This window comes from Papio anubis, chromosome 1, assembly GCF_008728515.1.
Source record: "Papio anubis isolate 15944 chromosome 1, Panubis1.0, whole genome shotgun sequence".
NCBI lineage: Eukaryota > Metazoa > Chordata > Mammalia > Primates > Cercopithecidae > Papio > Papio anubis.
This window is the reverse complement of record NC_044976.1, coordinates 15,519,301-15,546,415: the sequence shown is the minus strand read 5'-3', so window position 1 is coordinate 15,546,415 and position 27,115 is coordinate 15,519,301. Positions and strand designations below refer to the sequence as shown.

General features: G+C 46.7%; 1 protein-coding gene across 3 annotated transcripts in view; it reads right to left on the bottom strand.

Moving 5' to 3' along the window:
* The window catches only part of PADI4 (peptidyl arginine deiminase 4), a 55,550-nt gene extending 31,722 nt beyond the window's left edge, over positions 1 to 23,828 (bottom strand). For 2 of the 3 annotated variants that reach the window (XM_031664838.1, XM_031664839.1), the window contains exons 1-2: positions 23,695 to 23,827; positions 2,171 to 2,351 (exon numbers count right to left, since the gene is read on the bottom strand). In XM_031664838.1, the coding sequence (XP_031520698.1) occupies positions 2,171 to 2,351; positions 23,695 to 23,786 (273 nt within the window). In that variant the 5' untranslated portion in view covers positions 23,787 to 23,827. Of the gene's footprint in view, positions 1 to 2,170; positions 2,352 to 23,694 lie in introns of all 3 variants that reach the window. The other variant, XR_004182936.1, reaches the window with a different exon arrangement.
* Between the last annotated feature and the right edge of the window lie 3,287 nt (positions 23,829 to 27,115).

Sequence of the window (27,115 nt, the reverse complement as noted above, 5' to 3'; positions counted from 1 at the left end):
GTAGCTGGGACTACAGGCGCCTGCCACCACGCCTGGCTAATTTTTTTGTATTTTTAGTAGAGACGGGGTTTCACCACGTTAGCCAGGATAGTCTCGATCTCCTGACCTCATGATCCACCCGCCTTGGCCTCCCAAAGTGCTGGGATTACAGGTGTGAGCCACTGCGCCCGGCCGGGATCTTTCTAAATTACAAATGCTGTCTTGCTATCCGCTGGCTGAAAACTTTTTGTTGGCTTCCTGTTGTTCACAAAAAATGAGGTCCCTGATACCAAACTCTTCAAACTGACTCCCTCACCGCCCTCTCTGTCTTCCTTTCTTGCCATACAGAACTTCCTCAGTTTCCCCAACACGTGTCTCACCCTTTTCTCATCCAGAGAGTGCACACAGGCTGACCCTCTGCGTCAAGCTCTCTCCTCTCTCCTGCTCTTAGGTGGGTAGTTAGTGTCATCCTTCAGCTTGCTGCTTCTTTCAGGAAGCCTTCCCTGACCACCCCCTCCCCAGCCTGCCTGGATAGTCAAGCTCTGTGTTCCCCCAGGGAGAAGCCTGCTTGGCTGGCTCTGCTGGGAACAAGTGGCTGTTGACCCAGAGATTTGTGGGAACCCCAGAGGGTCCTGTTGAGCCCATCTACAGGCAAAGGGGGTGTGGTAGGTGGAATGGTGGTCCCCCCAAAAGATACATCCACATCCTAATCCCTGGAACTTGTGGATGTGATTTCATTTGGAAAAAAAAATCTTGTAGATGTCAGTTAAGGATCTTGAGACCAGACGTGGTGGCTCATGCCTGTAATCCCAGCACTTTGGGAGGCCAAGGTGAGCGAATCACTTGAGGTCAGGAGTTTGAAACCAGCCTGACCAACATGGCGAAACCCCGTCACTACTAAAAAAAAAACAAAAATTAGCCGGGTGTGGTGGCGGGTGCCTGTAATCCCAGCTATTTGGGAGGCTGAGGCAGGAGAATTGTTTGAACCCAGGAGGCGGAGGTTGCAGTGAGCTGAGATTGCACCACTGCACTCCAGCCTGGGCAACACAGCAAGACTCTGTCTCAATTTAAAAAACAAAAAAGGATCTTGAGATGAGGAGATCACCCTGGACTATCCAGTTGGGCCCTAAATCCCATGGCAAGTGCCCTTATGAGAGAGGCAGAGGGGGATTCCACAGAGAAGGGGCAGAGGCAGTGTGACCATGGAAGCAGACTGGAGTGATGGAGCCACAAGTCAGACGGCCCCCAGGAGCTGGAAGAGGCAAATCATTACTCTCTCCTGGAGCCTCCAGGAAAATCTGGCCCTGCTGGCACCTGGATCTCAGACTTCTGAACCCCAGAACAGTGACAGGATACATTTCTGTTGTTTTAAGCAAACCATGGTGATTTTCTTTCTTTCTTTTTTTTTTTTTTTGAGATGGAGTTTCGCTCTGTCACCCAGGCTGGAGTGCAGTGGGCCGCTTTTTGGGCCCTTTCACCCCCCCCCCCCCGGGTTCAAGGGGTTTCCCTGCCTCAGCCTCCTAAGTAGCTGGGATTACAGGCACTCGCCACTATGCTCAGCTAATTTTTGTATTTTTAATAGAGATGGGGTTTCACCATGTTGGCCAGGCTGGTCTCAAACTCCTGACCTCAGGTGATCCACCCGCCTCGGCCTCCCAAAGTGCTGGGATTACAGGTATGAGCCACTGTGCCCGGCCACCATGGTGATTTTCTATACCAGACACAGGAAACTGATTCAGGAGCATGGACCAGCGTTCCATGGGGCTACCTGTCTGTGGCCTCCATAGAACTCGGCATCATTTGCAATTGTTTGTTTACTAGTAGATTCTCTGACACCACCACTCACAGGTTATATGAGCCCATGAGGGCTGCACCCTCAGCTGTCTTATTCATTTCTGGATTCCCAGTGCCTGGCAGTGTCTAGCAGTGTCTGGCACGTGCTAGGTACTGACTAAAGATTTGCTGAATAGAGTTTAATCTAAACCCTGACCTCCATGAACCCCCGGCAGCCGTATATTATTGTCCTCGGGGACACTATGGCTGGAAGAAGCCAGCATGAGCTTTTCCCCAGGGAAAGAGGCTCAGAAAGAGGCTCTGCCAGGTTGGTGCTGTGGATTACAGCAGGACAGAGGGTGAGTGGCTGCCCTGCTAAAGTCCATCCACACTGCCACCCCACAGCTATGACACTCACCTTCTGGTCACCTGTGCTACCACTGGCTGCTTTCATCGTCAGGGTCACCTCTACCCCAGGGTCCAGGGGCCATGTGGAGGAACCTGTGGACTTCTTCTTGGCTGGAGGGCTGTGGGCAATAACCACGCCCACCCCTGGAGAGGCGTTGACGCTGAAGGACGTGCAGTCTTCAGGGGCAGAGCTGTGGATAAGACAGATGGGGAAGCAGAGGATGCGGTGAGGAGGGGCTGGGCTGGCCATGGCTCTCCCAGCATTTCTCCTTGTGATGGTTAATGTTAGGTGTCCACTTGATTGGACTGAAGGGCGCAAAGTATTGTTTCTGGGTATATCTGTGAGGGTGTTGCCAGAGGAGGTTGGCATTTGAATCAGTGGACCAGGAGAAGAAGACCCACCCTCAGTGCCAGCATGGCTACAACAAAAGCAGGTGGAAGATGTGGTATCCCCTTTCTCGCTGGGGCTTCCGGCTGCCTTCTTTCTCCCGTGCTGGATGCTTCCTCCCGCTCCTCCTGCCCTTAGACACTAGACTCCAGGTTCATTGGCCTTTGGACTCTGGGACTTACACCAGTGGCTTGCCAGGGGCTCTCGGGCCTTTGGCCACAGACTGAAGGCTGCATTGTCAGCTTCCTTGGTTTGAGGCTTTCAAATTCAGACTGAGCCACTGCCAGCTTCTCTCTTCCCCAGTTGCAGATTATGGGACTTTGCCTTGTGATCGTATGAACCAGTTCTCCCTAATAAACACACACACACACACACACACACACACGCGCACACACACCGTATTATTCTGTCCCTCTGGAGAACCCTGACTAACACTCCTTTTCCCAATAGGTACAAAAACCAGACAGCAGTCAGTGCTTACCCTGACCGTGGGGAGTAAGTACTGTAAGGTTGTCAGGAGGGAATGAGAGCGACAGAAAGTGAATCCCCTGACCTGAAGGATTTGCATTTCAGCTAGAAAACTAGCAGAGGGATGTGCACACTAGCGGCTCCCACACACGGATGTAGGCATGGAGGGGTGTGTGTACCCAGAGGTTTCCACCACGCCACTGTGCATACACAGGATTGTGCATGTACAAAGCATCATAGACTTCTGCTTCTGGAATTGTGGCAGACCAGGTACTCTGAAGGACCTTCCTCTTAAGAAACAGCAGGATCATGGATAAAATATATGTTTTAAAGCATTGCTGAGCTCATGAGAAATAAGGTAGATCTCCAAGGATTAGCCTTCTCCACATGCACATAAACACACGCACATGCACATACACAGTAGTCAAAGTGAAGAATATCAAAGACAAAGAGAGGATCTTAAAGGCATTCAGAAAGGAAAGTCAGATTATCTAGGAGGAGATAATTCGATTGGAAGCAGACTTGTCAACAACAGTGACATCCAAAAAACAGTTGTGTCATCTCTTTATAGTATTTTGGGAAATAGTTCACCCTTGAACAGCACAGGTTTGAACTGTGTGGGTCCACTTCTACTCTGATTTCCTTCGTGCTCTGCCCCCCGGAGACAGCAAGACCAACCCTTCTTCCTCCTCAGCCTACTCAACATGAAGACGAGGCTGAAGACCCTTATGATGATCCACTTCCACTTAATGAACAGTAAATCTCTTTTCTCTTCCTTATGATTTTCTTTTCTTTCGCTTACTTTGTGGTAAGACCACAGTGTATAATACATGTAACATACAAAATATCTGTCAATCAACTGTTTATGTTACTGGTAAACCTCCCGCCAACAGTAGTCTATTAGTAGTTAATCTTTGGAGAGTCAAAGTTATACGCAGATTTTCAACTCCATTGGGGGTCAGCGGTCCTATCCGCAATGTTATTCAAGGGTCAATTGTGACTGTTAACCTAGAATTGTGCACTCGTCCAAAAAATATCTTAATAAAGATATTTTCGGATGAACAAAAACGGATATTTTAAAATCCGACTTTCACCAAGGCGATTTCTAAAGGCATAGTTTAGGAAGGAGGTATCTGATGTCATAAGAACGGTCTGAAGTGCAAGAAAGAATGGTGAACAGATAAAATGGTAAATATTTTAGTAAATCTAAACCAACATTGTATACAAAAAAGTCATAAAAACTGTGGGATAAAAAAGGCAGAATATAATTTGGCAGGAGGATGAGAGAGGTGAAGTATTTTGAGATCCCTGATTAAAAGGGGAATTAAGATATTGTTTAACTCTAGATTTTTAAAACTTATTTATTTATTTTTTCTTCAAGACAGGGTCTCCCTCTGTCACCCAGGGTAGAGTACAGTGACGTGATCACAGCTCACTGCAGCTTTGACCTCCTATGCTCAAGTGGTCCTCCTGTCTCAGCCTCCCAAGTGGCAGGGACTACAGGTGAATGCCACCACACCCAGCTACTTTTCAAAGTTTTTTGTAGAGACAGAGTCTTGCTATGTTACCCAGGCTGGTCTCAAACTCCTTACCTCAAGCGATCCTTCTGCCTCAGTCTTCCAAAGTGCTGGGATTACAGGCATGAGCCACTGTGCCTGGCCTAAACTTTTATGTGCCTGGTCTATACTTTTAAAAGTATTTGGCCGAGCATGGTGGCTCATGACTATAATCTCAGCTCTTTGGGAGGCCAAGGCAGGAGGATCGTTTGCACCCAGGAGTTTGAGACCAGCCTGGGCAACATAGGGAGATCCTGTCTCTACAAAAAATAAAACAATTAGCGGGCATGGTGGCTTGTGCCTGTAGTCATGGATACTCAAAATGCTGAGGAAGGAGGATCACTTGAGTCCAGGAGGTCAAGGATGCAGTGAGCCATGATTCTGCACTCCACAACATCTGTACTCCATCCTGGGCAACAGAGTGAGAACCTGTCTTAAAAAAAAAATAGGCCAGTCACTGTGGCTCATGCCTGTAATCCCAGCACTTTGGGAGGCCGAGGCAGGCGGATCACGAGGTCAGGAGATCGAGACCATCCTGGCTAAGACGGTGAAACCCCATCTCTACTAAAAATACAAAAACTTAGCCGGTGTGCTGGCGGGCGCCTGTAGTCCCAGCTACTCGGGAGGCTGAGGCAAGAGAATGGTGTGAACCCAGGAGGCGGAGCTTGCAGTGAGCAGAGATTATGCCACTGTCCTCCAGCCTGGGCCATAGGTGAGACTCTGTCTCAAAAAAATAAAAAAAATAAAAAATAAAAACAAAAGGTATTCACCAAAAGAATAGAAATAGCATTTATAAATTTCTACACATGGGAAAAATGCAATAATAAGAACACGAATAGGAGAACTCTATTCCAAAAAAGCAAGGAAAGAGTAAAAGTCCACATAGGGAGAAATTGGACAAATAGAAATAAAAGATTAGTAAGAACAAATTCAAATATGTAAATAATCTCCTGTAATCCCAGCACTTTGGGAGGCTGAGGCAAGAGGATCACTTGAAGTTAGGAGTTTGAGACCAGCCTGGCCAACATGGTGAAACCCGGTCTCTACTAAAAAAAAAAATACAAAAATTAACTGGGCATGGTGGTACGTGCCTGTAATCTCAGCCACTTGGGAGGGTGAGCCAGGAGAATTGCTTGAATCTGAGAGGCAGAGGTTGCAGTAAGCTGAGATCACACCACTCTACTCCAGCCTGGGTGACAAAGCGAGACTTCGTCTCAAAAAGAAAAAAAAAAGTAAATAATAAAAATAAGTGTAACAGGATTAGTATTGCCAGTTAAAAGAGAGTTTTCATTAAATAAACAAAATCCAGTAATATACTCTTTACAAGAAACGCATCTAAAATATAAAGACCCAGAAAAGTTGAAAATTTTTAGCAAATGCTAACCCAAAGAGAGCTGGGATGGATATATTAATATCAAAAGAATAAATTATTAGACAAAACAGATTGTTATCAATAGAGAGGATTACAACCTAATGATATATAATTTAACTTACCTAGAAGATATTCTAAACTTGTATGTATCTAATAACAGCCTCAACATATGTAAAGCAAGGCTGGGCGTGGTGGCTCATGCTTGTAATACCAACACGTTGGGAGGCCAAGGTGGGCGGATTGCCTGAGCCCAGGAGTTAAAGACCAGTCTGAGCAATATGGTAAAACCCCATCTCTACAAAAAATACAAAAGAATTAGCAAGGCGTTGTGGCATGCACCTGTAGTCCCAGCTACTCAGGAGGCAGAGATGGGAAGATCAGTTGAGTCTGGGAGGCAGAGGTTGCAGTGAGCTGATACTACACCACTGTACCCCAGCCTGAGTGACAGGGTGAGACTGTGTCTCAAAAAAAAAAAAAAAAAAAAACATATAAAGCAAACATTAATAGAAATAATTGATAGGGAAAAGAAGTTGACAAAACCACCATCAGAGTTGAAGATTTCAACTCTTCTTTCTCAATTAACAATAGATTAAGCAGATAAAAATTTAGTAATGATACAGATTTTGCTAACATAATTGATTTAGTGGATATACATAGAATTGTGTATCCCACAACTAGCAAATATACATTTTCCCAAGCACAGCACACATGGGTCATGGGTCATTTAAAAAAGCGACTATGTAATTGACCACAAAGTAAGTTTCAACAAACATTAAAGGATAGGTAATATATGGATAATAGCATATTCTTTGATCATTAGGTAACTAATTAGAAGTCACTAGCACAAAGTATGTTTTTAAAAGCCCCATACATTTGGAAATTTAAAACCAGACATCTCAATAACTCACAAGTCAAAGGACAATTAAAAGTGGAAATTAAATAATAATACTTAGGACTGAGCAATAACTAAAATACCATTTTCAAAACTTTTGGGGAGATGTAAAAGTGATACTTTATGCCTTAAATGTTTATATTTTAAAAAAAGAAAGTAAATGCTGAAAATTAATAGAAAAAAAAAGTGTAATGTAATCTCCCAAAATAAAATAAAGTTGGAAGAAATCTGTGAAATAATAAAACAAATCAATAAAGTCAAAAGTTGGTTCTTTTTTTTTTTTATTAATATTTTTTTGAGAAGGAATCTCGTGCTCTGTCACCCAGGCTGGAGTGCAGTGGCGCGATCTCGGCTCACTGCAAGCTCCGCCTCCCAGGTTCAGGCCATTCTCCTGCCTCAGCCTCCGAGTAGCTGGGACTACAGGCGCCCGCCACCACGCCCGGCTAGTTTTTTTGTATTTTTAGTAGAGACGGGGTTTCGCCATGTTAGCCAGGATGGTCTCGATCTCCTGACCTCGTGATCCGCCCGCCTCGGCCTCCCAAAGTGCTGGGATTACAGGCTTGAGCCACCGCGCCCGGCCAAAAGTTGGTTCTTAGAATAGACCAATAAAACTGACAAATGTCTGTCAACACTGATCGAGAGAAAAAAATATTAGGAAAGCAAATTACTGAAGACAAAGCAGATTTTTTTTTTTTTTCCTGCAGATAGTTGATAAAAGGTTAACAAAAGACCCATGAAAACATCCTGTTTAACAGGGAAAATATGAAAACCTTCCCTTTAAAGTCACAAACATGGGGCTGGGCGCAGTGGCTCATGCCTGTAATCCTAGAACTTTGGGAAGCTGAGGTGGGCAGATCACATGAGGTCAGGAGTTGGAGACCAGCCTGGCCAACACGGTGAAACCCTGTCTGTACTAAAAATACAAAAATTAACTGGGTAGTGCATGTCTGTAATCTCAGCTACTGGAGAGGCTGAGGCATGACAACCATTTGAACCCAAGAGGCACAGGTTGCAGTGAGCCAAGATTGTGCCATTGCACTCCAGCCTGGGTAACAGAGTGAGACTCTGTTTTTAATAAATAAATAAATAAATAAATAATCAGGAACGTGGTAAGGATACCCACCCTCACATCTTTTTGACCTTATGTGGATGATTCTAACCACTGCAGCAAGAGAAAAAAAGACATAAAGTAAAAGATATAAAGAGTGGCCGGGCGCGGTGGCTCACGCCTGTAATCCCAGCACTTTGGGAGGCCGAGGCGGGCGGATCACAAGGTCAGGAGATCGAGACCACGGTGAAACCCCGTCTCTACTGAAAATACAAAAAAAATTAGCCGGGCGCAGTGGCGGGCGCCTGTAGTCCCAGCTACTCAGGAGGCTGAGGCAGGAGAATGGCGTGAACCCGGGAGGCGGAGCTTGCAGTGAGCCGAGATCGCGCCACTGCACTCCAGCCTGGGCGACAGAGCGAGACTCTGTCTCAAAAAAAAAAAAAAAAAAAAAGATATAAAGAGTGAAAAGTAAGAAAAAAAACTTCCAATATTGACAGAAAATACAGTTGTCTGCAAACCCCAGAAGAGTGAATTAAACTTTTTTTAAAATTAAAAATAAATAAAAAGACAAAAGTTTAATAAGGTGACTAATAAAGAGGAAAAAATAAATTACATTTCTATACATCAGCAATAAATAGGAAACAAATATTTTTCTTTTTTTCTAGCAAACCATTTCTTCAAGAAGAAAACAATTTTTAAAAAACAGATATAATTTACAAAAGGAAAAAATACTGTAAAGTACCTAAGATAAATCTAGCAAAACATGTATAAGATTTTTATGAAGAAAATATTCAAACCTTATTGAAAGCCATTAGAGAAGATCCAAATAAATAGAAATACTATGTATATGGTTAAGAAGGCTTATTGCCATAAAGGTATGAATTCTCTCCAGTGGATTTATATATTCAGTGGAATTTTAGGGTTTCTCATGGAACTTGATCAGTTGATTTTTAAATCTACATGAGAAATCCAGGAACTAAGTTGGTCAAGGTACTTGTAAAGAAAAGTAGTAAAAAGTGAGGCACTTTCTCAACCAGGTATAAGACTTCCTATAAAGCCATGGAACTTAAGATGGGGTTTTAACAGCTCAGGCCAAGACAAAGGAAGGATAAAACTTAAAGGAGACAGGACTTGATCTATGACAGAAATAGGCTTGCAGATGGCTGGAGGTAGTAGAGACTATACCATAAATGTTGCTGGAGCAATTGCTCATTCATATAGAAAATGCTAAATTGGAAAAATAAATTGATCCCAGCCTCACACCACACACAAAAACCAGCAGGAGGCAGATAAAGACTTAAATGTGAAAGTCAGAACTTTGAATCTCTAAAAGAAGATACAGGATAACATATTTATGCTTTCTCTGAAACAAGACACAAAACCAGTAAACATGAAGGAAAAGATCAAAAAATTAAACTAGATGTAAATAAATAGGCCAGGTGTGGTGGCTCATGCCTGTAATCCCAGTGCTTTGGGAGGCCAAGCTGGGAAGATCACTTGAGCCAGGAATTCAAGACCAGCTGGGACAACATAGTGAGACCCTGTATCTATTTTTTAAAAAATTAAAATCAATTTAAAAATTAAAAAAGAAAATAAATTCTGTTAATTGAAAGATAATATAAAGTAAAAATACAAGCACAATCTGAGGAGAATATATTTACAACATAAAACCAACAAAGGCTTAGCATGCAGACTATTTAAAGAACTTAGGCAAATCAACATGAAAATATGAAGAGGCACTTCACCTTACTAACAAGTAAGAGAATGAAAAGGTCAAGACCATAAAGAAATAGGATTTTATACCCACTCAACTGGTGAAAAATAACACTATAGATGGTACAATTCAACAGAAACTCTAACATACTGCTTACTGGAGTGTGAAGTTAACCATTTTTGCCAAAAAAAACCCAACTTGGTGTTATTAGCCAACCCCAAACCCAGCAATTCGATTCCTAGGCAGACACTCTGGAGAATCTCTTTCATGTGTTCACTAGGAGACATGCTCAAGAAAGTTCAGAGTAACCCTTTCTGTAATGTGAACAATGAAACATGGTCTAAATACCCACAAAAGAATAGCTAATAAATCTTAGTGGATTCACAGTGGAGACTCCCTAGAGAGGCAGAACTCCTTCCATATAAGGTCACAGAAACACTTAGGATTATGTGTGGTTTTTGGGTTTTTGTTGTTTGTTTGTTTGTTTTGAGGTGAGGTCTCATTCTGTTGCCCAGGCTGGAGTGCAGTGGTGTGATCTCAGCTCACTGCAACCTCTGCCTCCTGGGCTTAAGCTATCCTCTCATCTCAGCCTCCCAAGTAGCCAGGACTACAGGCATGCACCACCACACCCAGCTAATTTTTGTATTTTTGTACAGATGAGGTTTTGCCAGGTCATGCAGGCTAGTCTTGAACCCCTAGACTCAAGTGATCTGCCACCTTGGCCTCCCAAAGTGCTGGGATTACAGGCATGAGTCACAGTACCTGGCCTAGGATTACATTTTCTATTTTTATCTTTGTATTGAATATTTGTCTTTATATTAAGAGTTATATGCATTCATTATAAAGAATTAGGAAAATACAGGAAAAGTATATGGTAGACAGACTTCTCAGATGGTCCCCAATAATTCCCATCTCTGCTGTTCATGCCCTTGTGTAATTCTCTCCCCTTGAGTATGGGCTGGACCTACTGACTTCCTTCTAACCAATGGAAAATGGTAAGAGTGCTGGAATATCACTTCTGTCATAAGGTTACAATAGAATTCTCTCTCTCTGTCTGTCTCTCTGCCTGTCTCTTGCCTTCTTAGCTTGCTCACCTTGATGAAGCAAGCTGCCATTTTGTGGCATGGAGAGGCCAACATATCAGGAAACTGAAGGAGGCTTCCAGCCAACAGCCATGGAGGAACTGAGGTTCCAACACCCTACAAGGCCCTGAATCCTACCAACAGCCATATGAGTGGACTTGGAAGTGGCACCTTCCCTGGTCGAGCCTTAGCATGACTATGGCTCTACCAATACCTTGATTATGAGAAACCTTGGAGCAGAGAACCCAGCTAAGCCATACTGGATTGCTGACCTGTAGAAATTATGATATAATAAATGTTATCATTTTGAGCTAAGTTTTGGGACAATTTGCTATACAGCATAGATAGCTAATACAGTATACCAAAAGAAAGAAGGAGTGGGAGGGGAAGAAGGGGAGAAGGAGAGAAAAAGAGAAAGAAGAAGGAAAGAAAGAAGGAAGGGAGGGAGGGAGGAAGAAGACATAAATTGCCTAGAAGAAAATGAATCTTACCACTTAGAGACTGTGAAAGGAAAATACATCTTGGTACCACAAACTCACTAAACCAAAGGGAAGAGTCCTGGGAACTGGGTCCCTCAAACCTGCCTCTCATGGTTCATAAATAAAATAACTATAAAGATAAAAATCTACATACTTCCCTCACAATTGGCCCATAAGGAAATTCCTTGTGGGCCCCAAAGATCTTTACCCTAAAACAGTTCTGTTGAATTTCTCCCTAGCAACAATGTAAATTTATAGCTTATCTTTTTTTTTCTTTTCTTTTTGTTTTTTTTGAGATGGAGTCTCACTCTGTTGCCCAGGCTGGAGTGCAGTGGCGTGATCTCAGCTCACTGCAACGTCCACCTCCCAGGTTCAAGCAATTCTCCTGTCTCAGCTTCCCAAGGAGCTGGGACTACAGGCGCATGCCACCACGCCCGGTTAATTTTTTGTATTTTTAGTAGAGATAGGGTTCCATATTGGTCAGGCTGGTCTCAAACTCCTGACCTCAGGTGATCCACCCACCTTGGCCTCCCAAAGTGTTGGGATTACAGGTGTGAGCCACCACCCCTGGCTGATAGCTTATCTTTACAGGTACTCAACAAAGGACAGAACTCAAAGTCATCCCTCCGCTCCCCTGAGACAAATGCATATCTAAGTGCTCCCTCTCCACTATGTTTATGTTATCTTGTGTAAAAATGCAGATTCACTGAGCTAGATGAACACGTAAGTGACTATTCCTCTATGTTGCCTCACAAGAAAATTGTGTTTTCGGTGAAAGGCTGATCAAAGACTCAAAAGGATGCAACTGTTTGTCTCTTATCCACCCACACATTAAAAACATTTCTTCCTCTTCTTCCAATATCCACCCTTTCTCCTTTAAATATCCAAGGCCTCAAAATCATCGTTAGAGAAGGGCAAAGACCTGCCTCCCAGACACGTGTCCTTAACTTTGGCAAATAAACCTCCTAAAATGATGGAGACTTGTCTCGGTCATTTTCATTGATTTACAAGACAATCACTAACATTCTGATGTTGATCCTTCAGGAGATGGAATTTGACATAGCCTTTGAAGAACCTAAGAGGTCTGAAGTACACAGAAGAGGAGATTTCATTCCATCTCCTGCCCACCCTGGCTTGGGCTCTCATTCTACCCTCACGAAGTCAATTTCACATGCTTTTTTTTTTGAGACGGAGTCTTGCTCTGTCACCCAGGCTGGAGTGCAGTGGCTCGATCTCGGCTCACTGCAAGCTCCGCCTCCTGGGTTCACGCCATTCTCCTACCTTAGCCTCCCGAGTAGCTGGGACTACAAGCGTCCGCAACCATGCCCAGCTAATTTTTGTATTTTTAGTAGAGACGGGGTTTCACCGTGTTAGCCAGGATGGTCTTGATCTCCTGACCTCGTGATCCGCCTGCCTCGGCCTTCCAAAGTGCTGGGATCAATTTCATATTCTTAAATGAAAGCAATTACTTACAGGCAATTTACTCTGCTCCAGGCACTCTTCACATTCTTTCCACACATTAACTAATTTGGTTCTCACCACTAGCTTGTAAGGCAGGTACTGTTCATTTTACAGATGAGGAAGCTGAGGCACGGAGAGGTGAAGTCACTTTCCCAAACTCAGGGTTAGGCATATTGGATCTCTGCTTCGTAAAGAGAGTGGGGGTGGGCCCTGGCCTGGCCCCTAGTGGTCCCCCGTGCTGCTCTCCCTGTGTTATGGTCAGACTGAATGGCCCACAGTTCCCTGCACCTGCCCCCTACTTTCCCATCTCCCAGGCTTTGCGTATCACCTGTCCCTCATCTGGAGGGCTCTCCCCTCCCACATCCTTCTTGCAGAATCCAATCCAGCCCCGAAGGCCCATCTCAGTGGGTCCTCTGCCATTGAATCCTCCCTTTATCACTCCAACCAAAAGGGATTTGTTCCTTAAAATGAGATCAACCCTCTGTGGTAGGCAGAACAATGGTCTCCCAAAGATGACCACAAAGATGACTGGTCCTCCAAACCTGTGAATATGTTGCCTTACACAGAAAAGGAGACTTGCAAATGTGATTAAGTTAATGATCTTGAGATGGGGAGATTATGCTAGATTAGCCAGATGGGCCCAATGTAACCACAAGTGTCAGAGGCATTTGAACCAGAGCAACTCCATCTTGAATAGGGGCTGCGTAAAATAAGGCTGAGATCTGCTGGGCTGTATTCCCAGTAAGTCAGGCATTCTAAGTTACAGGATGAGATAGGAGGTCAGTACAAGATACATGTCATAAAGACCTTGCTGATAAAACAGTTGGCAGTAAAGAAGCCGGTCAAACTGCATCAAAACCAAGATGATGACAAGAGTGACCTCTGGTTGTCCTCACTGCTCATTATACACTAATTATAATACATTAGCATGCTAAAAGACACTCCCACCAGCATCATGACAGTTTACTGATGCCATGGCAATGCCTGGAAGTTACCCTATATGGTCTAAAAAGGGGAGGAACCCTCAGTTCAGGGAATTGCCCACCTTTTACCCCAAAAACTCATGAATAATCCACCCCTTATTTAGCATATAATCAAGAAATAACCATAAAAATGGGCAACCAGCAGCCTTTGGGACTGCTCTGCCTATGGAGTAGCCATTCTTTTATTCCTTTGCTTTCTTAATAAACTTGCTTTCACTTTATAGATCACCTTGAATTCTTTCTTGGGCAAAATCCAAGAACCCTGTCTTGGGGTCTGGATTGGGACCACTTTCCGGTCATACAAAGTTCTTTATAAGAAGGAGGCAGGAGGGTCTGAGTCAGGGAAACTGTGGTGATGGCAGCAGAGATCAGAGTGATGCTGTTGCTGGAAGGGGCCACAAGCCAAGGAATGTGGGCCCCTCTAGAAGCTGCAAGGAATGAGTTCTCCTCTGGAGCCTCCAGAAGGAACACAGCCCTGCCAACACCTTGATTTTAGCCAAGTAAGATTCATTTTCTGGACAGCTGATCTTGCAAACTGGAAAGTAATAAATTTGTGCTGTTTGAAGTCACTAAGTTTGTGGTGATTTGTTACAGCAGCAATATGTTATATTAAGTTTACCCCACAGCTGCCTCTTTGTGTATTTTAAGTTCGGCTGAAAGGTTTCTTTGTACATAGTAAGCTATAACCTAACTGGAGGTGTAAACAACCTGTGACCTACCTTTATACCAACCACTGTTTTGGCCGATCTCAGGCAGCCAACTGTTCAAACCATGTTCAAATGAGGCAGATGCCGAGCTGTCGTCAATCCAGCTGTTTCTGAGCTTCGCTTCTGTGTTCTGTGGGTCAGTTTCCTTTTTCTGTTCATAAATACTGTTCAACCATGTGGCAGCTCCTGAGTCTTTCTGAACCTATTCTGGTTTGGGTAGAGGGGGCTGCCTGATTCACTAATTGTTCTTTGCTCCACTAAACTGTTAAATTTAATTTGTCTTGTGTTTCTTTTAACAAACAGGAAACTAATACACCCTCTGTCTTTGAATGTCTCTCTCTCTTTTCTTAAGAGATGGGATCTCATTCTCTCACCCAGGCTAGAGTGCAGTGGCACAATCACAGCTCACTGCAATTCAGTCTCCCAGGCTGAAGTGACCTTTCCACCTCAGCCTCCTGAGTAGCTGGGACCACAGGTACATGCTATCACCCCTGGCTAATTTTTTAAAAACTATTGTTTGTAGAGATAGAGTCTCCTTATCTCCAGGCTGGTCTCGAACTCCTGGGCTCAAGGGATCCTCCCATCTTGGCCTCCCAAAGTGCTGGGATGACAGACATGAGCCACCACGCCACGCCTCTGTTTGTCTCTCTCTTGATCCTGGGTAAAACCCTGCACTCTTGAGTGTGATATGATGGCCGAGGTCTGGAAAAGTGGCAGGCAATCAAAAAAACACTTGAACCAAAATCAGCATCTTCATAAGAAAAAAGAAAAAGCAAGGGGCATGTGGTAGTAGATTTTTTAAAAAGTTAGCATGCTGGCCAGGCACAATGGCTCACGCCTGTAATCCCAGCATTTTGGGAGGCTGAGGTGGGAGGACTGCTTTCGACCAGCCTGGGCAAAATAGCGAGACCCTGTCTCCACAGAAAAGAAAAAAAAGTCTGGGCGCGGTGCCTCACGCCTGTAATCCCAGCACTTTGGGAGTCTGAGGCGGGCGGATCATGAGGTCAGGAGATCGAGACCATCCTGGCTAACACCGTGAAACCCCGTCTCTACTAAAAATACAAAAAAATTAGCCAGACATTGTGGCGGGCACCTGTGGTCCCAGCCACTCAGGAGGCTGAGGCAGGAGAACGGCGTGAACCCTGGAGGCGGAGCTTGCAGTGAGCCGAGATCGCGCCACTGCACTCCAGCCTGGCTGATAGAGCGAGACTATGTCTCAAAAAATAAATAAATAAATAAATAAAAAGAAAAAAAAATAAGCATACCAATTTTCGCCTTGTGTGCATGTGAACGGCAAAAGGTGAAAATATAAAAATGTTTATTCACAGCTCAAAGTCACGGGAAGTCTGATCAAGACATTCAGTCACACTCAGCAGTCAGGTTAGTCTGCAGCGGATGACAAGCTAGTCACCTTTCTCTGTGTGGCCATTAACCTTTGTTTTCACAATCATCCTATGAGTGAGCCATTGTTATTCTTTTACAGATGAGAAAACAGGTTCAGAGAGGCAAAGTGACGTGTCTGGGTGCCGGCTGATAATGGCAGGTCTGGATCCTCTTGCAGCCCAGCCTGGTGCCATTCCTACCACATCATGACTGCCTCTTTCTCTGCGTTGGTGCCACCCTGCTGTGCCCAGCATCCAGCACTTCCTAAAGACCAATGCTTCCCAAAGTGTGATCTTCAGAACAGCAGCATCTGCCTCACTGGGGAATGTTAAAAATGCAGATTCTTGGGCTCTGCTCAGACCTACTGAGTTGGAAACTCTAGGAGTGGGGCCCAGAAATGTGTGTTTTTTGTTTGTTTTGGTTTTTCGGAGAGGGGTTCTTGCTGGAGTACAGAGGCACAATCATAGCTCACGGCAGACTTGAACTCCTGGGCTCAAGTAATCCTCCTGCCTCAGCCTCCTTAGTAGCTGGGACTACAGGCACACACTACCACATCCGGCTAATTAAAAAATTTTTTTATAGAGATGAGAGTCTCGGTATGTTGCCCAGGCTGGTCTCGAACTCCTGGCCTCAAGTGCTGGGATTACAGGCGTAAGTCACAGTGCCCAGCAGCAATCTGTTTTAACAGACTCTCCAGATGCTTTTGATACACACTCAAGTGTGAGAACCACTGCCAAAGAAGATGCTAATACAAGTTTGTTGAATTACCCTGATTTCTGAGTGGAATCTGAGGGAACCATGCCATGATGCACAGGACAGAATAAATAAAGCATTATGATGGCCAGGCACGGTGGCTCACGCCTGTAATCCCAGCACTTTGGGAGGCCGAGGAGGGTGGATTACCTGAGGTCAGGAGTTCGAGACCAGCCTGGCCAACATGGTGAAACCTCTTCTCTACTAAAATTACAAAAAAATTAGCCAGGTGTGGTGGCGGGTGTCTGTAATCCCAGCTACTCAGGAGGCTGAGGCAGGAGAATCGCTTGAACCTGGGAGGTGGAGATTGCAGTGAGCCAAGATCTCAACATAGAACTCCAGCCTAGGCAACAAGAGCGAGACTCTGTCTCAAAAAAAAAAAAAAAAAAAAAAAAGCATTATGTCTGCGGCATGCATTGTTATTGCTACTTTCTTATGCAGAAAAGCCATACACACAGCCAGGCATGGTGGCTTACGCCTGTAACCCTAGCACTTTGGGAAGCTGAGACAGGTGGATTGCTTGAGTCCAGAAGTTTGAGACCAGCCTGGGCAACATGGCTAAATCCCGTCTCTATAGGCATCTCCATGACAACTCTATGACATAGGTACTATTGGAGTTCCCCTTCTACAAATGAAGAAGAAACTGAGGCTGGAGAGAATGCATACACTGGTATTTGTTGAGAGCTACTGTGAGCCTGGCGTTCTACACCCATTGTCTCATCAGCTGAACATTCACGGCAGCACTATGAGGTCCTGCTACTGTGAGGCCGGCATCCCTCTTCCCATTTTACAGATGAGCACACTGAGGCTCTGCCCCAGTCATGCAGTCCCACAGCTTCTGCTGAATGCCTAGCTGAAATGCAGCCACAGGCAGAAGCTGGGGGCAGGGCCGGGGAGACAGGGGGTGGGTGTTACTGGGTAGGGGTGTTATTTTATTTATTTATTTATTTATTTATTTATTTATTTATTTATTTATTTATACAGAGTCTTGCTCTGTCACCCAGGCTGGAGTGCAGTGGGCAGTTCCCAGCCAGGAGATGCCCCAGTGGCACTGGTGCTTTCTGCTCAGGTGCCTCCATTTATGATACACCTACCTGGCCAAACCAAAACTTAACCAAGGCTCTTGTTTCTCTGCCAAAGCCCGGAGGCTCATTCTCTTGGTTCTGTGTACTGTTGTTTTTCTTCATTCTCTGAAAACCTCAGTGATAAGCCAGGCCTTCCAACTGCCTGGGCGCTGTGGTCAGAGGATGGGGACAGGAGAGGGACATGCCATGTGTCTGGCCCACCAAGAAAATGAATAAGGGGCTCAAAACACAATGGAGACCGAGGGGCGCACAGCAGGTGGACTGAGGGACTAGGTCCGCCTCAGCCCCCTCTGTCCCATGTGACTTCCTCAAGAGGGGAACAAACAGGTGGGTCTGGCACAAATGGGTGGGTCTGGCACCTTTATAACCACTCTCTCTGCTAGATGGGGAAACTGAGCCTCAGAGAGGTAAGGGCCTGCTGGGAACCGGGCCACTGGAATTTGACTCGAAGATGTGTGTGCTTCCTCTGGCTGTGTTCCAGATGTTCTCAGCTCCTAAACAAGGAACTTTCATAAACATCTGGGGGTTCACACCAGGCGTGTGCATGCCCCCATGCGTGTGACCCATGTGTGTTATCATAAGACCATCCAGAGCTGAATCTTCTTGTAACTTCCAATACCCTCCGTACAGCCAGCACTGGGGGCTTGAGCCCCAGACAGTGACATCATTCCTCCAACTCCAGCATCTGCCATCTCCTGACCAACCACCCCCATGAGGGCGGCACTCAGTGTCTGCCACCCTCACACACGGAGACTCATGCAGTCCTCACTGCTGTCAAAGGAAAATAAATCTCAGGACCCCAAACTCACTAAAGCCAAAGGGAAAAGTCAAGCTGGGAACTGGGTCATGCAAACCTGCCTCCCATTTTATTTTTCTTTCTTTTCCTTTTCCTTTTTTTTTTTTTTGAGACAGGGTCTCGCACTGTCACCAGGCTGGATGGAGTGCAGTGGCATGATCTCGGCTCACTGCAGCCTTCACCTCCAGGGTTCAAGCAATTCCTGTGCCTCAGCCTCCCGCGTAGCTGGGATTACAGGCACACACCACCACGCCTGGCTATATTTTTAGTAGAGATGGGGTTTCACCATGTTGCCCAGGCTGGTCTCGAACTCCTGACCTCAAGTGATCTGCCTGCTTGGGCTTTCCAAAGTGCTGGGATTACATGCATGAGCCAACACACTCGGCCCCATTTTCTTTCTTACTTTTTATTTTTATTTATTTGTTTATTTTGAGACAGAGTCTCGCTCTGTCGCCCAGGCTGGAGTGCAGTGGCGAGATCTCTGCTCACTGCAACCTCCACCTCCCTGGTTGAAGCGATTCTCCTGCCTCACCTTCCCGAGTAGCTGGGACTACAGGCACGTGCCACTACACCCAGCTAATTTTTGTATTTTTAGTAGAAACAGGGTTTCACCATGTTGGCCAGGATGGTCTCGATCTGCTGACCTTGTGATCCATTCACCTCAGCCTCCCAAAGTGTCGGGATTATAGGCATGAGCCACTGCGCTGGGTCCCATTTTGTTTCTAAATGAGATAGCTAGATTTAAAAAAAAAAAAAAAAAAAAAAAAAGGCTACATACCTCCCTCACATTTTGCCCACAGGGAAATTCCTTGTGACCCCTGAGATCTTTCCCCTGAACCAGTTCTGTTGAATTTCACCTTGACAATGTCGGTGAATAGCTTATCTTCACAGGCATGGAACAAAGGACAGAAATCAAAGTCATACCTCTGCTCACCTGCAACAAGTGCATACCTGATTTCTTCCTTTGCTCTATGTTTATCTTAGGTGACAATACAGATTCACTGAGCTCAAGGTTTAAGTGACTATTCCCCTGCCTCACACGGAGAATGTATTCAGTGAAAGTGATGAAAGACTCAAAAGAATGCAACCACTTGCCTCTTATCTACCCATCTTTTTTCTCTTTCTTCTTTTTTCCCCCACTCTTTGTTTTTTTTTTTTTTTTTTTGAGACAGAGTTTCGCTCGTTGCCCAGGTTGGAGTACAATGGCATGACTCAGCTCACTGTAACCTCCACCTCCCAGGTTCAAGTGATTCTCTTGCCTCAGCCTCCCAAGTAGCTGGGATTACAGGCACCCGCCACCATGCCCGGCTATTTTTTGTATTTTTAGTAGAGATGGGGTTTCACCATGTTGTCCAGGTTGGTCTCAAACTCTCGACCTTAGGTGATCCGCCCTCCTCGGCCTCCCAAAGTACTGGGATTACAGGCGTGAGCCACCACACCCGGCCCAATACCCACTCTTTTCCCTTTAAATATTGAAGTCCCCAGACCCATTTAGGAAAAAGCACAGACCACAGATTTTTTCTATTTCTGTATTCTTTTCCAACCTTGGAAATAAACCTCTGAAAAGGATTGACATTTACCTTAGTCATTTTCTTTGATTTGCATTGGAAAGGGAACCCCTCTGCCAGACACTTGGTGTGCATTATATAATTTAATCTTTGCCATAACCCAGCAAGGAGTGTTAATTTTCCCATTTTACAGATGGGTAAACCAAGGCTCAGAGCTACAAACAGACTTGTCCAGGCTCCCCACTGTCATATCAAGTGGTCTCCTATTCAGAAGGAGACCCTGGGAGGAAGAAGAGAGACCATGGATGGCAGCTTCTGAATGCCCACTGCCCTTTGCAGTTGCCACCTCCTGGACCCCCACTCCTTCTAGGCCTTTACCAAATCCTTTGGAAGCTGAATGAGCTCTGCCCACAGGGAGCAGTGCCCAGGGGGGTCCACTCTACAGCATTTGGAGGTAGGGTGTGCTGGGAAGCAGGGGTTTTAGGGTCAGACAGTCCTGGCTTTGCCACCTTTAACTTTTTTTTTTTCTTTTTGAGACAGAGTCTCACTCTGTTGCCCTTGCTGGAGTGCAGTGGTGCAATCTTCCCTCACTGCAACCTCCACCTCCCAGGTTCAAGCGACTCTTGTGCCTCAGTCTCCTGAGTAGCTGGGATTACAGGCATGTGCCACTACTCCCATCTAATTTTTTTTTGTTTTGTTTTGAGACAGAGTCTCTGTCGCCCCAGGCTGGAGTTCAGTGGCATGATCTCGGCTCACTGCAGCCTCTGCCTCCTGGGTTCAAGCGATTCTCCTGTCTCAGCCTCCCAAGTAGCTGGGACTACAGCTGCGCACCACCATGCCCGGCTAATTTTTGTATTTTTAGTCGAGACAGGGTTTCACCATGTTGGCCAGGATGGTCTTGATCTCCTGACCTTGTGATCCACCTGCCTCTGTCCCTGAAAGTGCTAGGATTACAGGCGTGAGCCACTGTGCCTGGCCATCATAATGCTTTATTTATTCTGTCCTGTGCATCATGGCATGGTTCCTAATTTTTTTGTATTTTTAGTAGAGATGGGGTTTCCCCATGTTGGCCAGGCTGGTCTCGAAATTCTGGCCTCAAGTGATCTGCCCGTCTTGGCCTCTCAAAGTGCTGTGATTACAGGCATGCGCCACCACACCCGGCTTGCCACCTTTAATTTATGTGACCCTCGGGTAAGTATTTTTGCCTCTTGTTTTTGAGACAGAGTCTCACTCTGTCGCCCAGGCTGGAGTGCAGTAGCCCAATCTTGGCTCACTGCAACCTCTGCCTCCCGGGTTCCTGACTTTGGGGACAGAAAGAATGGCTTGAGCAAAGGTATGGAGGTAGGGCATATGTGGGTGTAGGTGAGTGGGGAGTGGCCCTCCCACCTATGTGGTTCAGGAAGAGGCTGATGGCTGCTCAGGAGATGGGAGGGAGGCACCGTCTGGGGCTATGTTAGGAACTGATAAGAAGCGACAGGAAGAGCTGGACTGGGGACCCATGGGGAGAGAGGAGGGTCCTAGAGTCATGCTGCCTGGGTTGAGTCCTGTCTCCCCTACTTACTAGCTGTGTGGCTTGAGGTGGGTTACTTAACTTCTTGGAGCCTCCGTTTCCTCTTCTATAAAATGGGAATAACAACATTAACTGCCTCTCAAGGCCGTTGAATGAGTTGAATATAGGAAGTGTGATATAAATATTAGCCATTGTTATGTGAGATGTTCAGGGGATAGAGTGACAGGGCTCAATGTGTGGCTGAAGGAGGAGAAAAGAAGGATTTCAAGGCACCTGGGAACTCCAGAGTCCCCATCATTTCTGGGAGAAATGAGCAGTGCCTTCCTCTCTGCCCAACCCTGACCAGCTGTCCACCCACCTCTCCAGGGCCAGAGGAAGCACCTGTGATCTTGATCACTACTCCCGGACGCTGGGTAGAGGGTTAGCCTGCGCGTGCTGGGAGAGGCCCTGTCATTTCCTCCACACTCATCCTCAGAGGAGTTGCGGGTGCCTCAAACGATGTCAGGTGATTTTCTTTTTCCTTTTCTCCCCAACTTCTTGGTCTCCTGCCTCCCCCATGTGGCCCTGGGAGACCATCCGATATTTACTGCTGTTATCTGGCAGCTGGGGCTCAGGCAGCAAGTGACACTTTCAAAGAAATGTCCCTGGCCGGGCGCGGTGGCTAAAGCCTGTAATCCCAGCACTTTGGGAGGCCGAGACGGGCGGATCACGAGGTCAGGAGATCGAGACCATCCTGGCTAACACGGTGAAACCCCGTCTCTACTAAAAAAAATACAAAAAACTAGCCGGGCGATGTGGCCGGCGCCTGTAGTCCCAGCTACTCGGGAGGCTGAGGCAGGAGAATGGCGTGAACCTGGGAGGCGGAGCTTGCAGTGAGCTGAGATCCGGCCACTGCACTCCAGCCTGGGCGACAGAGCCAGACTCCGTCTCAAAAAAAAAAAAAAAAAAAAAAAAAGAAATGTCCCTGACACTCCTATGGGCACCATTCTAGGGCCACCGATGCCCAGCCTGGGATGGGGAAGCCAGGGGCAACCACTCCTATTCCTGACAACAGCAGTTGTTGCAGGATAATTCAGGAATCAGAGAGACCGAGGGGTTGAGGAGGATTTATTATTTAGGTGCACTGGCTCAGTCGGATTCACATTTAAAAAGACCGAGCCCTGAAGAAAGAGTTAAGTTATATTTTAAGCATTTCACAGGGTGGGGAGAGATCTGTGCAGGGGGAAAGAAATAAAGACAGTTATTTAATTGAGACATGCATTATATTATTTTTTACTTTTTAAAGAAAAACATGTTTTATGGCTTGAGTGTATCTGTCTAGTGGCCTTGCAGCTGCACAGCTAGAGAAACAGGGTCTTCACCATGCCTGGGAAAGGAGGAGCAACAAGGCTCACTGGCCACAAAAAAAAAAAAAAAAAAAAAAAACAGGCAGTTAATTTTCAAGGGACTCCAGATCTTTTTTTTTTTTTTCAGGGAAAATTGTTTTTTTGTTGTTGTTGTTTGTTTGTTTGAACACAGAGCTGAGTTTCTGCTTACACATTTTAAAATTTCTTTTAATTCCTGTTCTACAATAACAACAATGACCCTGCACACTCCCTGAGAGCGTTCCTCAACTCTCCTGTTTAACCCAGACCCTGCCACAGGGCATATGGCAAACAGCGTTTGTTAAATGAGTGAATAAAAACTACCAGGGATGGGCCCACCACTGTGCTAAGTACTCAACCAACATTTGCACATTTTTTCACATTGAATTCCTATAACCAGCCCATGATGTGAGTATTATTCCCATTTCACAGATGAGGAAACTGAGGCTCAGTTGCTCAAGGCCTCTCAGCTAGCCAGCAGCAGGTCCAGGCTTCCTACCTCAGTCTCTGCCACGCCAGAGAGCTCCGTTTCACCATCCCCACCCACATATTACACACCCACAGAGAAGCTTAGCTAAGAGATGTGGGGTAACAAACTGTGCTGTGAACCAGGAAGCCCAGGGGCTAAACTTACTTCCAGGGCACACTTGCTGTGTGACCTTGAGCAAATCACAGACCCTCTGTAAGTTTCTGTTGCCTCGATGAAGACAGGAAGATGGCTGGCCTAGTTTGCCCCACAATAATTTATCTGTGGTGTGGTCCTGGGGAATTTGCACTTGTACATGGCAAAAAACCCACAGCCATGAGACTGGCACTTCCCACGGCTGCTGGGATCTTCTCTCTCCAGCTGCTCCCCTGGCAGTGGCTGCAGAGGCTGGAGCCTGGAGCCTGGAGCCTGGGCCAAACGCATGCTCTGCGTCAGTAGAACTGGCTCATCCAGCATCTCCTGACCTGCCCCCAAAACCCCAGAAGGTCCCCCGCTCACCTGCAGACGTCAAGCTGAGTCAAGGTGCCCAGCACACACACGGCATGGGTGGGCTGCTCTGGGGTCACACGGATCAATGTCCCCTGGGCCATTGTCTGGTTAGCTGGTCCCTCTGGCTGTAGGAAGCCCCTGGGCTGGTTCCTTTATACCGCCCAGCGGAGGCCATGAGTCAGCACCTGCGGTCTGTGGCCCAGAGGCTCAACCCCTCCCCACTCAGGTCAGGGGTGTGGGCTCTCAAAATCTCCTCTGGGGCTGCCCCTTGGACCTCTAGGTGGGTGTCAATGGTGGTACCAGTGGCAGGGTGGCTCTGTCAGTTTCCTGAGAAGGATGGATGGCTCAGAAAGCGTGGGATGGAGAGTGGGGCTGAGGGGTTGGGTCTCAGTCCTACGTGCCCGTAGCCCCATCCCTGCCTGGAGGCCCTGAACACCTTGATCTATCCAATCTCACCTATGTCAAACAGGGGTATCAGAAAGGAGAAGGTGGGAAAAGCAGGGAGATTTTAGGTAAGCGATCATAGGCCAGGCTACACGTTCAAAGACCAACTAGGCTTGGGACAAGTCTCTCCACCTGGGCCACCCACATGGCCAGGCATGTTTTCCTGCACCACATGGAATAGCTCATTAAGACAAACTTGTGAACTAGGTAGTACCATTATCCCCTTATTTCACCCTCATAGTAGCCCTCTGAGGTTGGTGCCATCATTGTACCCATTTTACAGACGAGAAAATGGAGGTTCAGAGCACTTCCACGGCTCGAGAGTGGTAGGGCCAGAATTGGAACCAAAGGTGTCCAGTTCCAGAGTGTGACATTCATTAGCTGCCTGTCTGTATGACACGTGCTTTCCAGACTGTATCACAGCTACATCTCGCTACAAGATATAGATGGGCTTATTATTACAATCCATTTTACAGAAGGAAAATTGAGGCTCAGAGAGTAAAAGTGACTAGCTCTTGCCCAAAGTGCCAGAGCCAGCATGCAGTAGAGCTGGGAGGAGATGAGCTTCCTGGCGTGGAAGCTGATGTTCTCTGCATGCTCCAGGATACCTGCCTCTTGCCAGGGCCTCTGGCTGTCAGATCAGACAGTGCAGGTGTGGGCCACGCCTGCCAGGGGGACGCCCATGCGGCCACAGAGATGTGGCTGCACCTGGGCCGTTGGTACCAGGCGCTACCTTTAATAAGGCAATTGGCGGGTGGCAGACGGGTCCCAACAAGGAGCACTCAGAGGGTGCATGCATGGGGGTCTGGCGTGAACATAAGAGCGTTTGGCAGGTTGGATATTTTGTGTTCATTTCTGTTTGCTTGCTTTGGCTTCGAAGCAAAGAATTTGCCTTATTAATTCAGAGCCAGGCTGTGGAATCAAGCAGGCTTTAGTTCAAATCCTGCCCCATGTCAACATCCCCGTGGAGTGGGTCCTATCAGGATGCCCATGTGTAGATGGGCCACAAAGACTTAGAGATTGAGTGAGACCCCCAAAGTGTCACGAGCCCTACAGTGGGGATCTGAATTCAGACCACCTTCTCTAGGCTCAAAGCTTATCTTCTGTACCAGCAGATGATGACGTGGCCAGGTCTGACGTTCTGACGCATCTACGTGACTGCCTGCACACAGTAAGTCTTAATAAACCCGATTTCTCTGACTGACCGCATGATTAAAACTAGTTTGAGTTTCTACTGGAAAGTGGCAGGAGGGAGCTGCCCGTTGTTAGAGTTGGGAGGGCCCTTAGAGAACATCCAATCCAGTCCTTGTTCTGCAGAAGGGGAGACTGAGGCACAGAAAGGGGGTGGGACCTGCCCACAGTCACGCAGCACATCAGTGAGAGGGCTGGCCTCTACCCCAAGTCTTAGGTCTCCTGAGGTTGTTTTCTTCTGTTTCTTCTTTGCTTTCTTATTTTCTTCAGCAGTTTGGGGTTTAAATTTGCTGTGAATGAGCCACAGAGGACAAGCCCCAAAGCAGTTTCGTTAATTCAACAAATACTTATTGAGTGCCTGCTGATGGCCAGACACTGTTCCAGGCACTGTGGATATGCTGTGAACAAAATGGACAAAAATCCTGCCTTCATAGAGCCTTTTTGTTTGTTTTTGTTGGGAGAGAGACAGCCAGTAAGCAATAAATGCAGTAAGTGAATTCTATCGTATGTTAGTGGGGTAGAAAAAAGAACAATGACAGGATAAGGGCCACTAGGAAAACAGGGCAAGGGGCTAATTGCAATTTCAAGTAGGGTGGCCAGAGAAGGTGACGTTTGAGCCAAGACTTGAGTGCCAATGTGGAAAACTGGAGGGAGAATGTTCCAGGTCAAGAGAACAGCCAGTGTAGTCGGTGCAAAGGCCCTGAGGCAGGGACATGCCTGGCGGGTTCAAGAAAGAGTAAAGAGGCCAGTGTGGCTGAAATGCAGTGAGGGAGCGGGGAGAGCAGCCCGGGGCGGGGGTGTGATCATAAGGGCCTTTCAGGCATCCTAAGAACTTTGGCCTCTGCTCCAAGTAACGTGGGGAGCCTGGAGTCATTTTGAGCAGAGGAGGAGGACCGCGAACCGACTTGCTTGAACGTGATCACTCTGGCTGTGATGTCAGAACAGACTGTAGGGGATCCGCGAAGAGGCCAGGAGACCTGTGAAGTGGCCACTGCAGACAGGCCGGTGACAGACGGTGGGGCTCAGGCCAGGGTGGTTGCAGTGAAGGAGGGGAGGATGGGTCAGGTTCTGGACATTTTGTGATGCAATACAGCCAACAGGAGGTGCAGATGGACTGGATGAGGGGTGTTAAGAAAGAGAGAAGAATGGAGGCCGCCGCTGCAATTTGGAGCCTGAGGCCCTGGAGGGATGGGGCTGCTCGCAGCTGGGCAGGGAAGGCTGAGGGAGGGGTGGGGGTGGGCACAGTGGAGATCAGGAGTTTGGTCCTGGCTTTGCCAAGTGTGATTTGGTGTGATGATGCCCTGTAGGACGTTTGAACACATGATTCTGGAGCTTAAGAGACAGGACCAGGCTGGAAAGCATACAACTGTGAGATGTCAACATCTCCAGCTCCCCTAGGGAATGAGTGTGGATGGAGAAGACAGAAGGCCGAGGGATGAGCCCTGGGGTCCTCCACCAGAGACTCAGGGGAGTGATGAGAGAGAGGAGGAGCAAACGAGAGTACATGTTATTTGCAATTACACAGGGAGCAACGCAAAACTAGGTTTGTAACACACACGCACACACACACACACACACATTCTCACACTCAGGGAAAATGGCTGCACTTTGGAAGCAAAGCCTCTTTGTAGAAACACACTTGGTCACTCACAGCAGAACAAGGGCCATGGGCTCTGTGATAGGCAGGGCTGAGGGCAGGAGCCGAGGGCAGTGGAATAAGAGGCCAACAGACATGGGGCTGGTGCATGCCCCACCTGTGCCTGCAGCTCCGGCTGCATCCTGACATGGCTGCTCC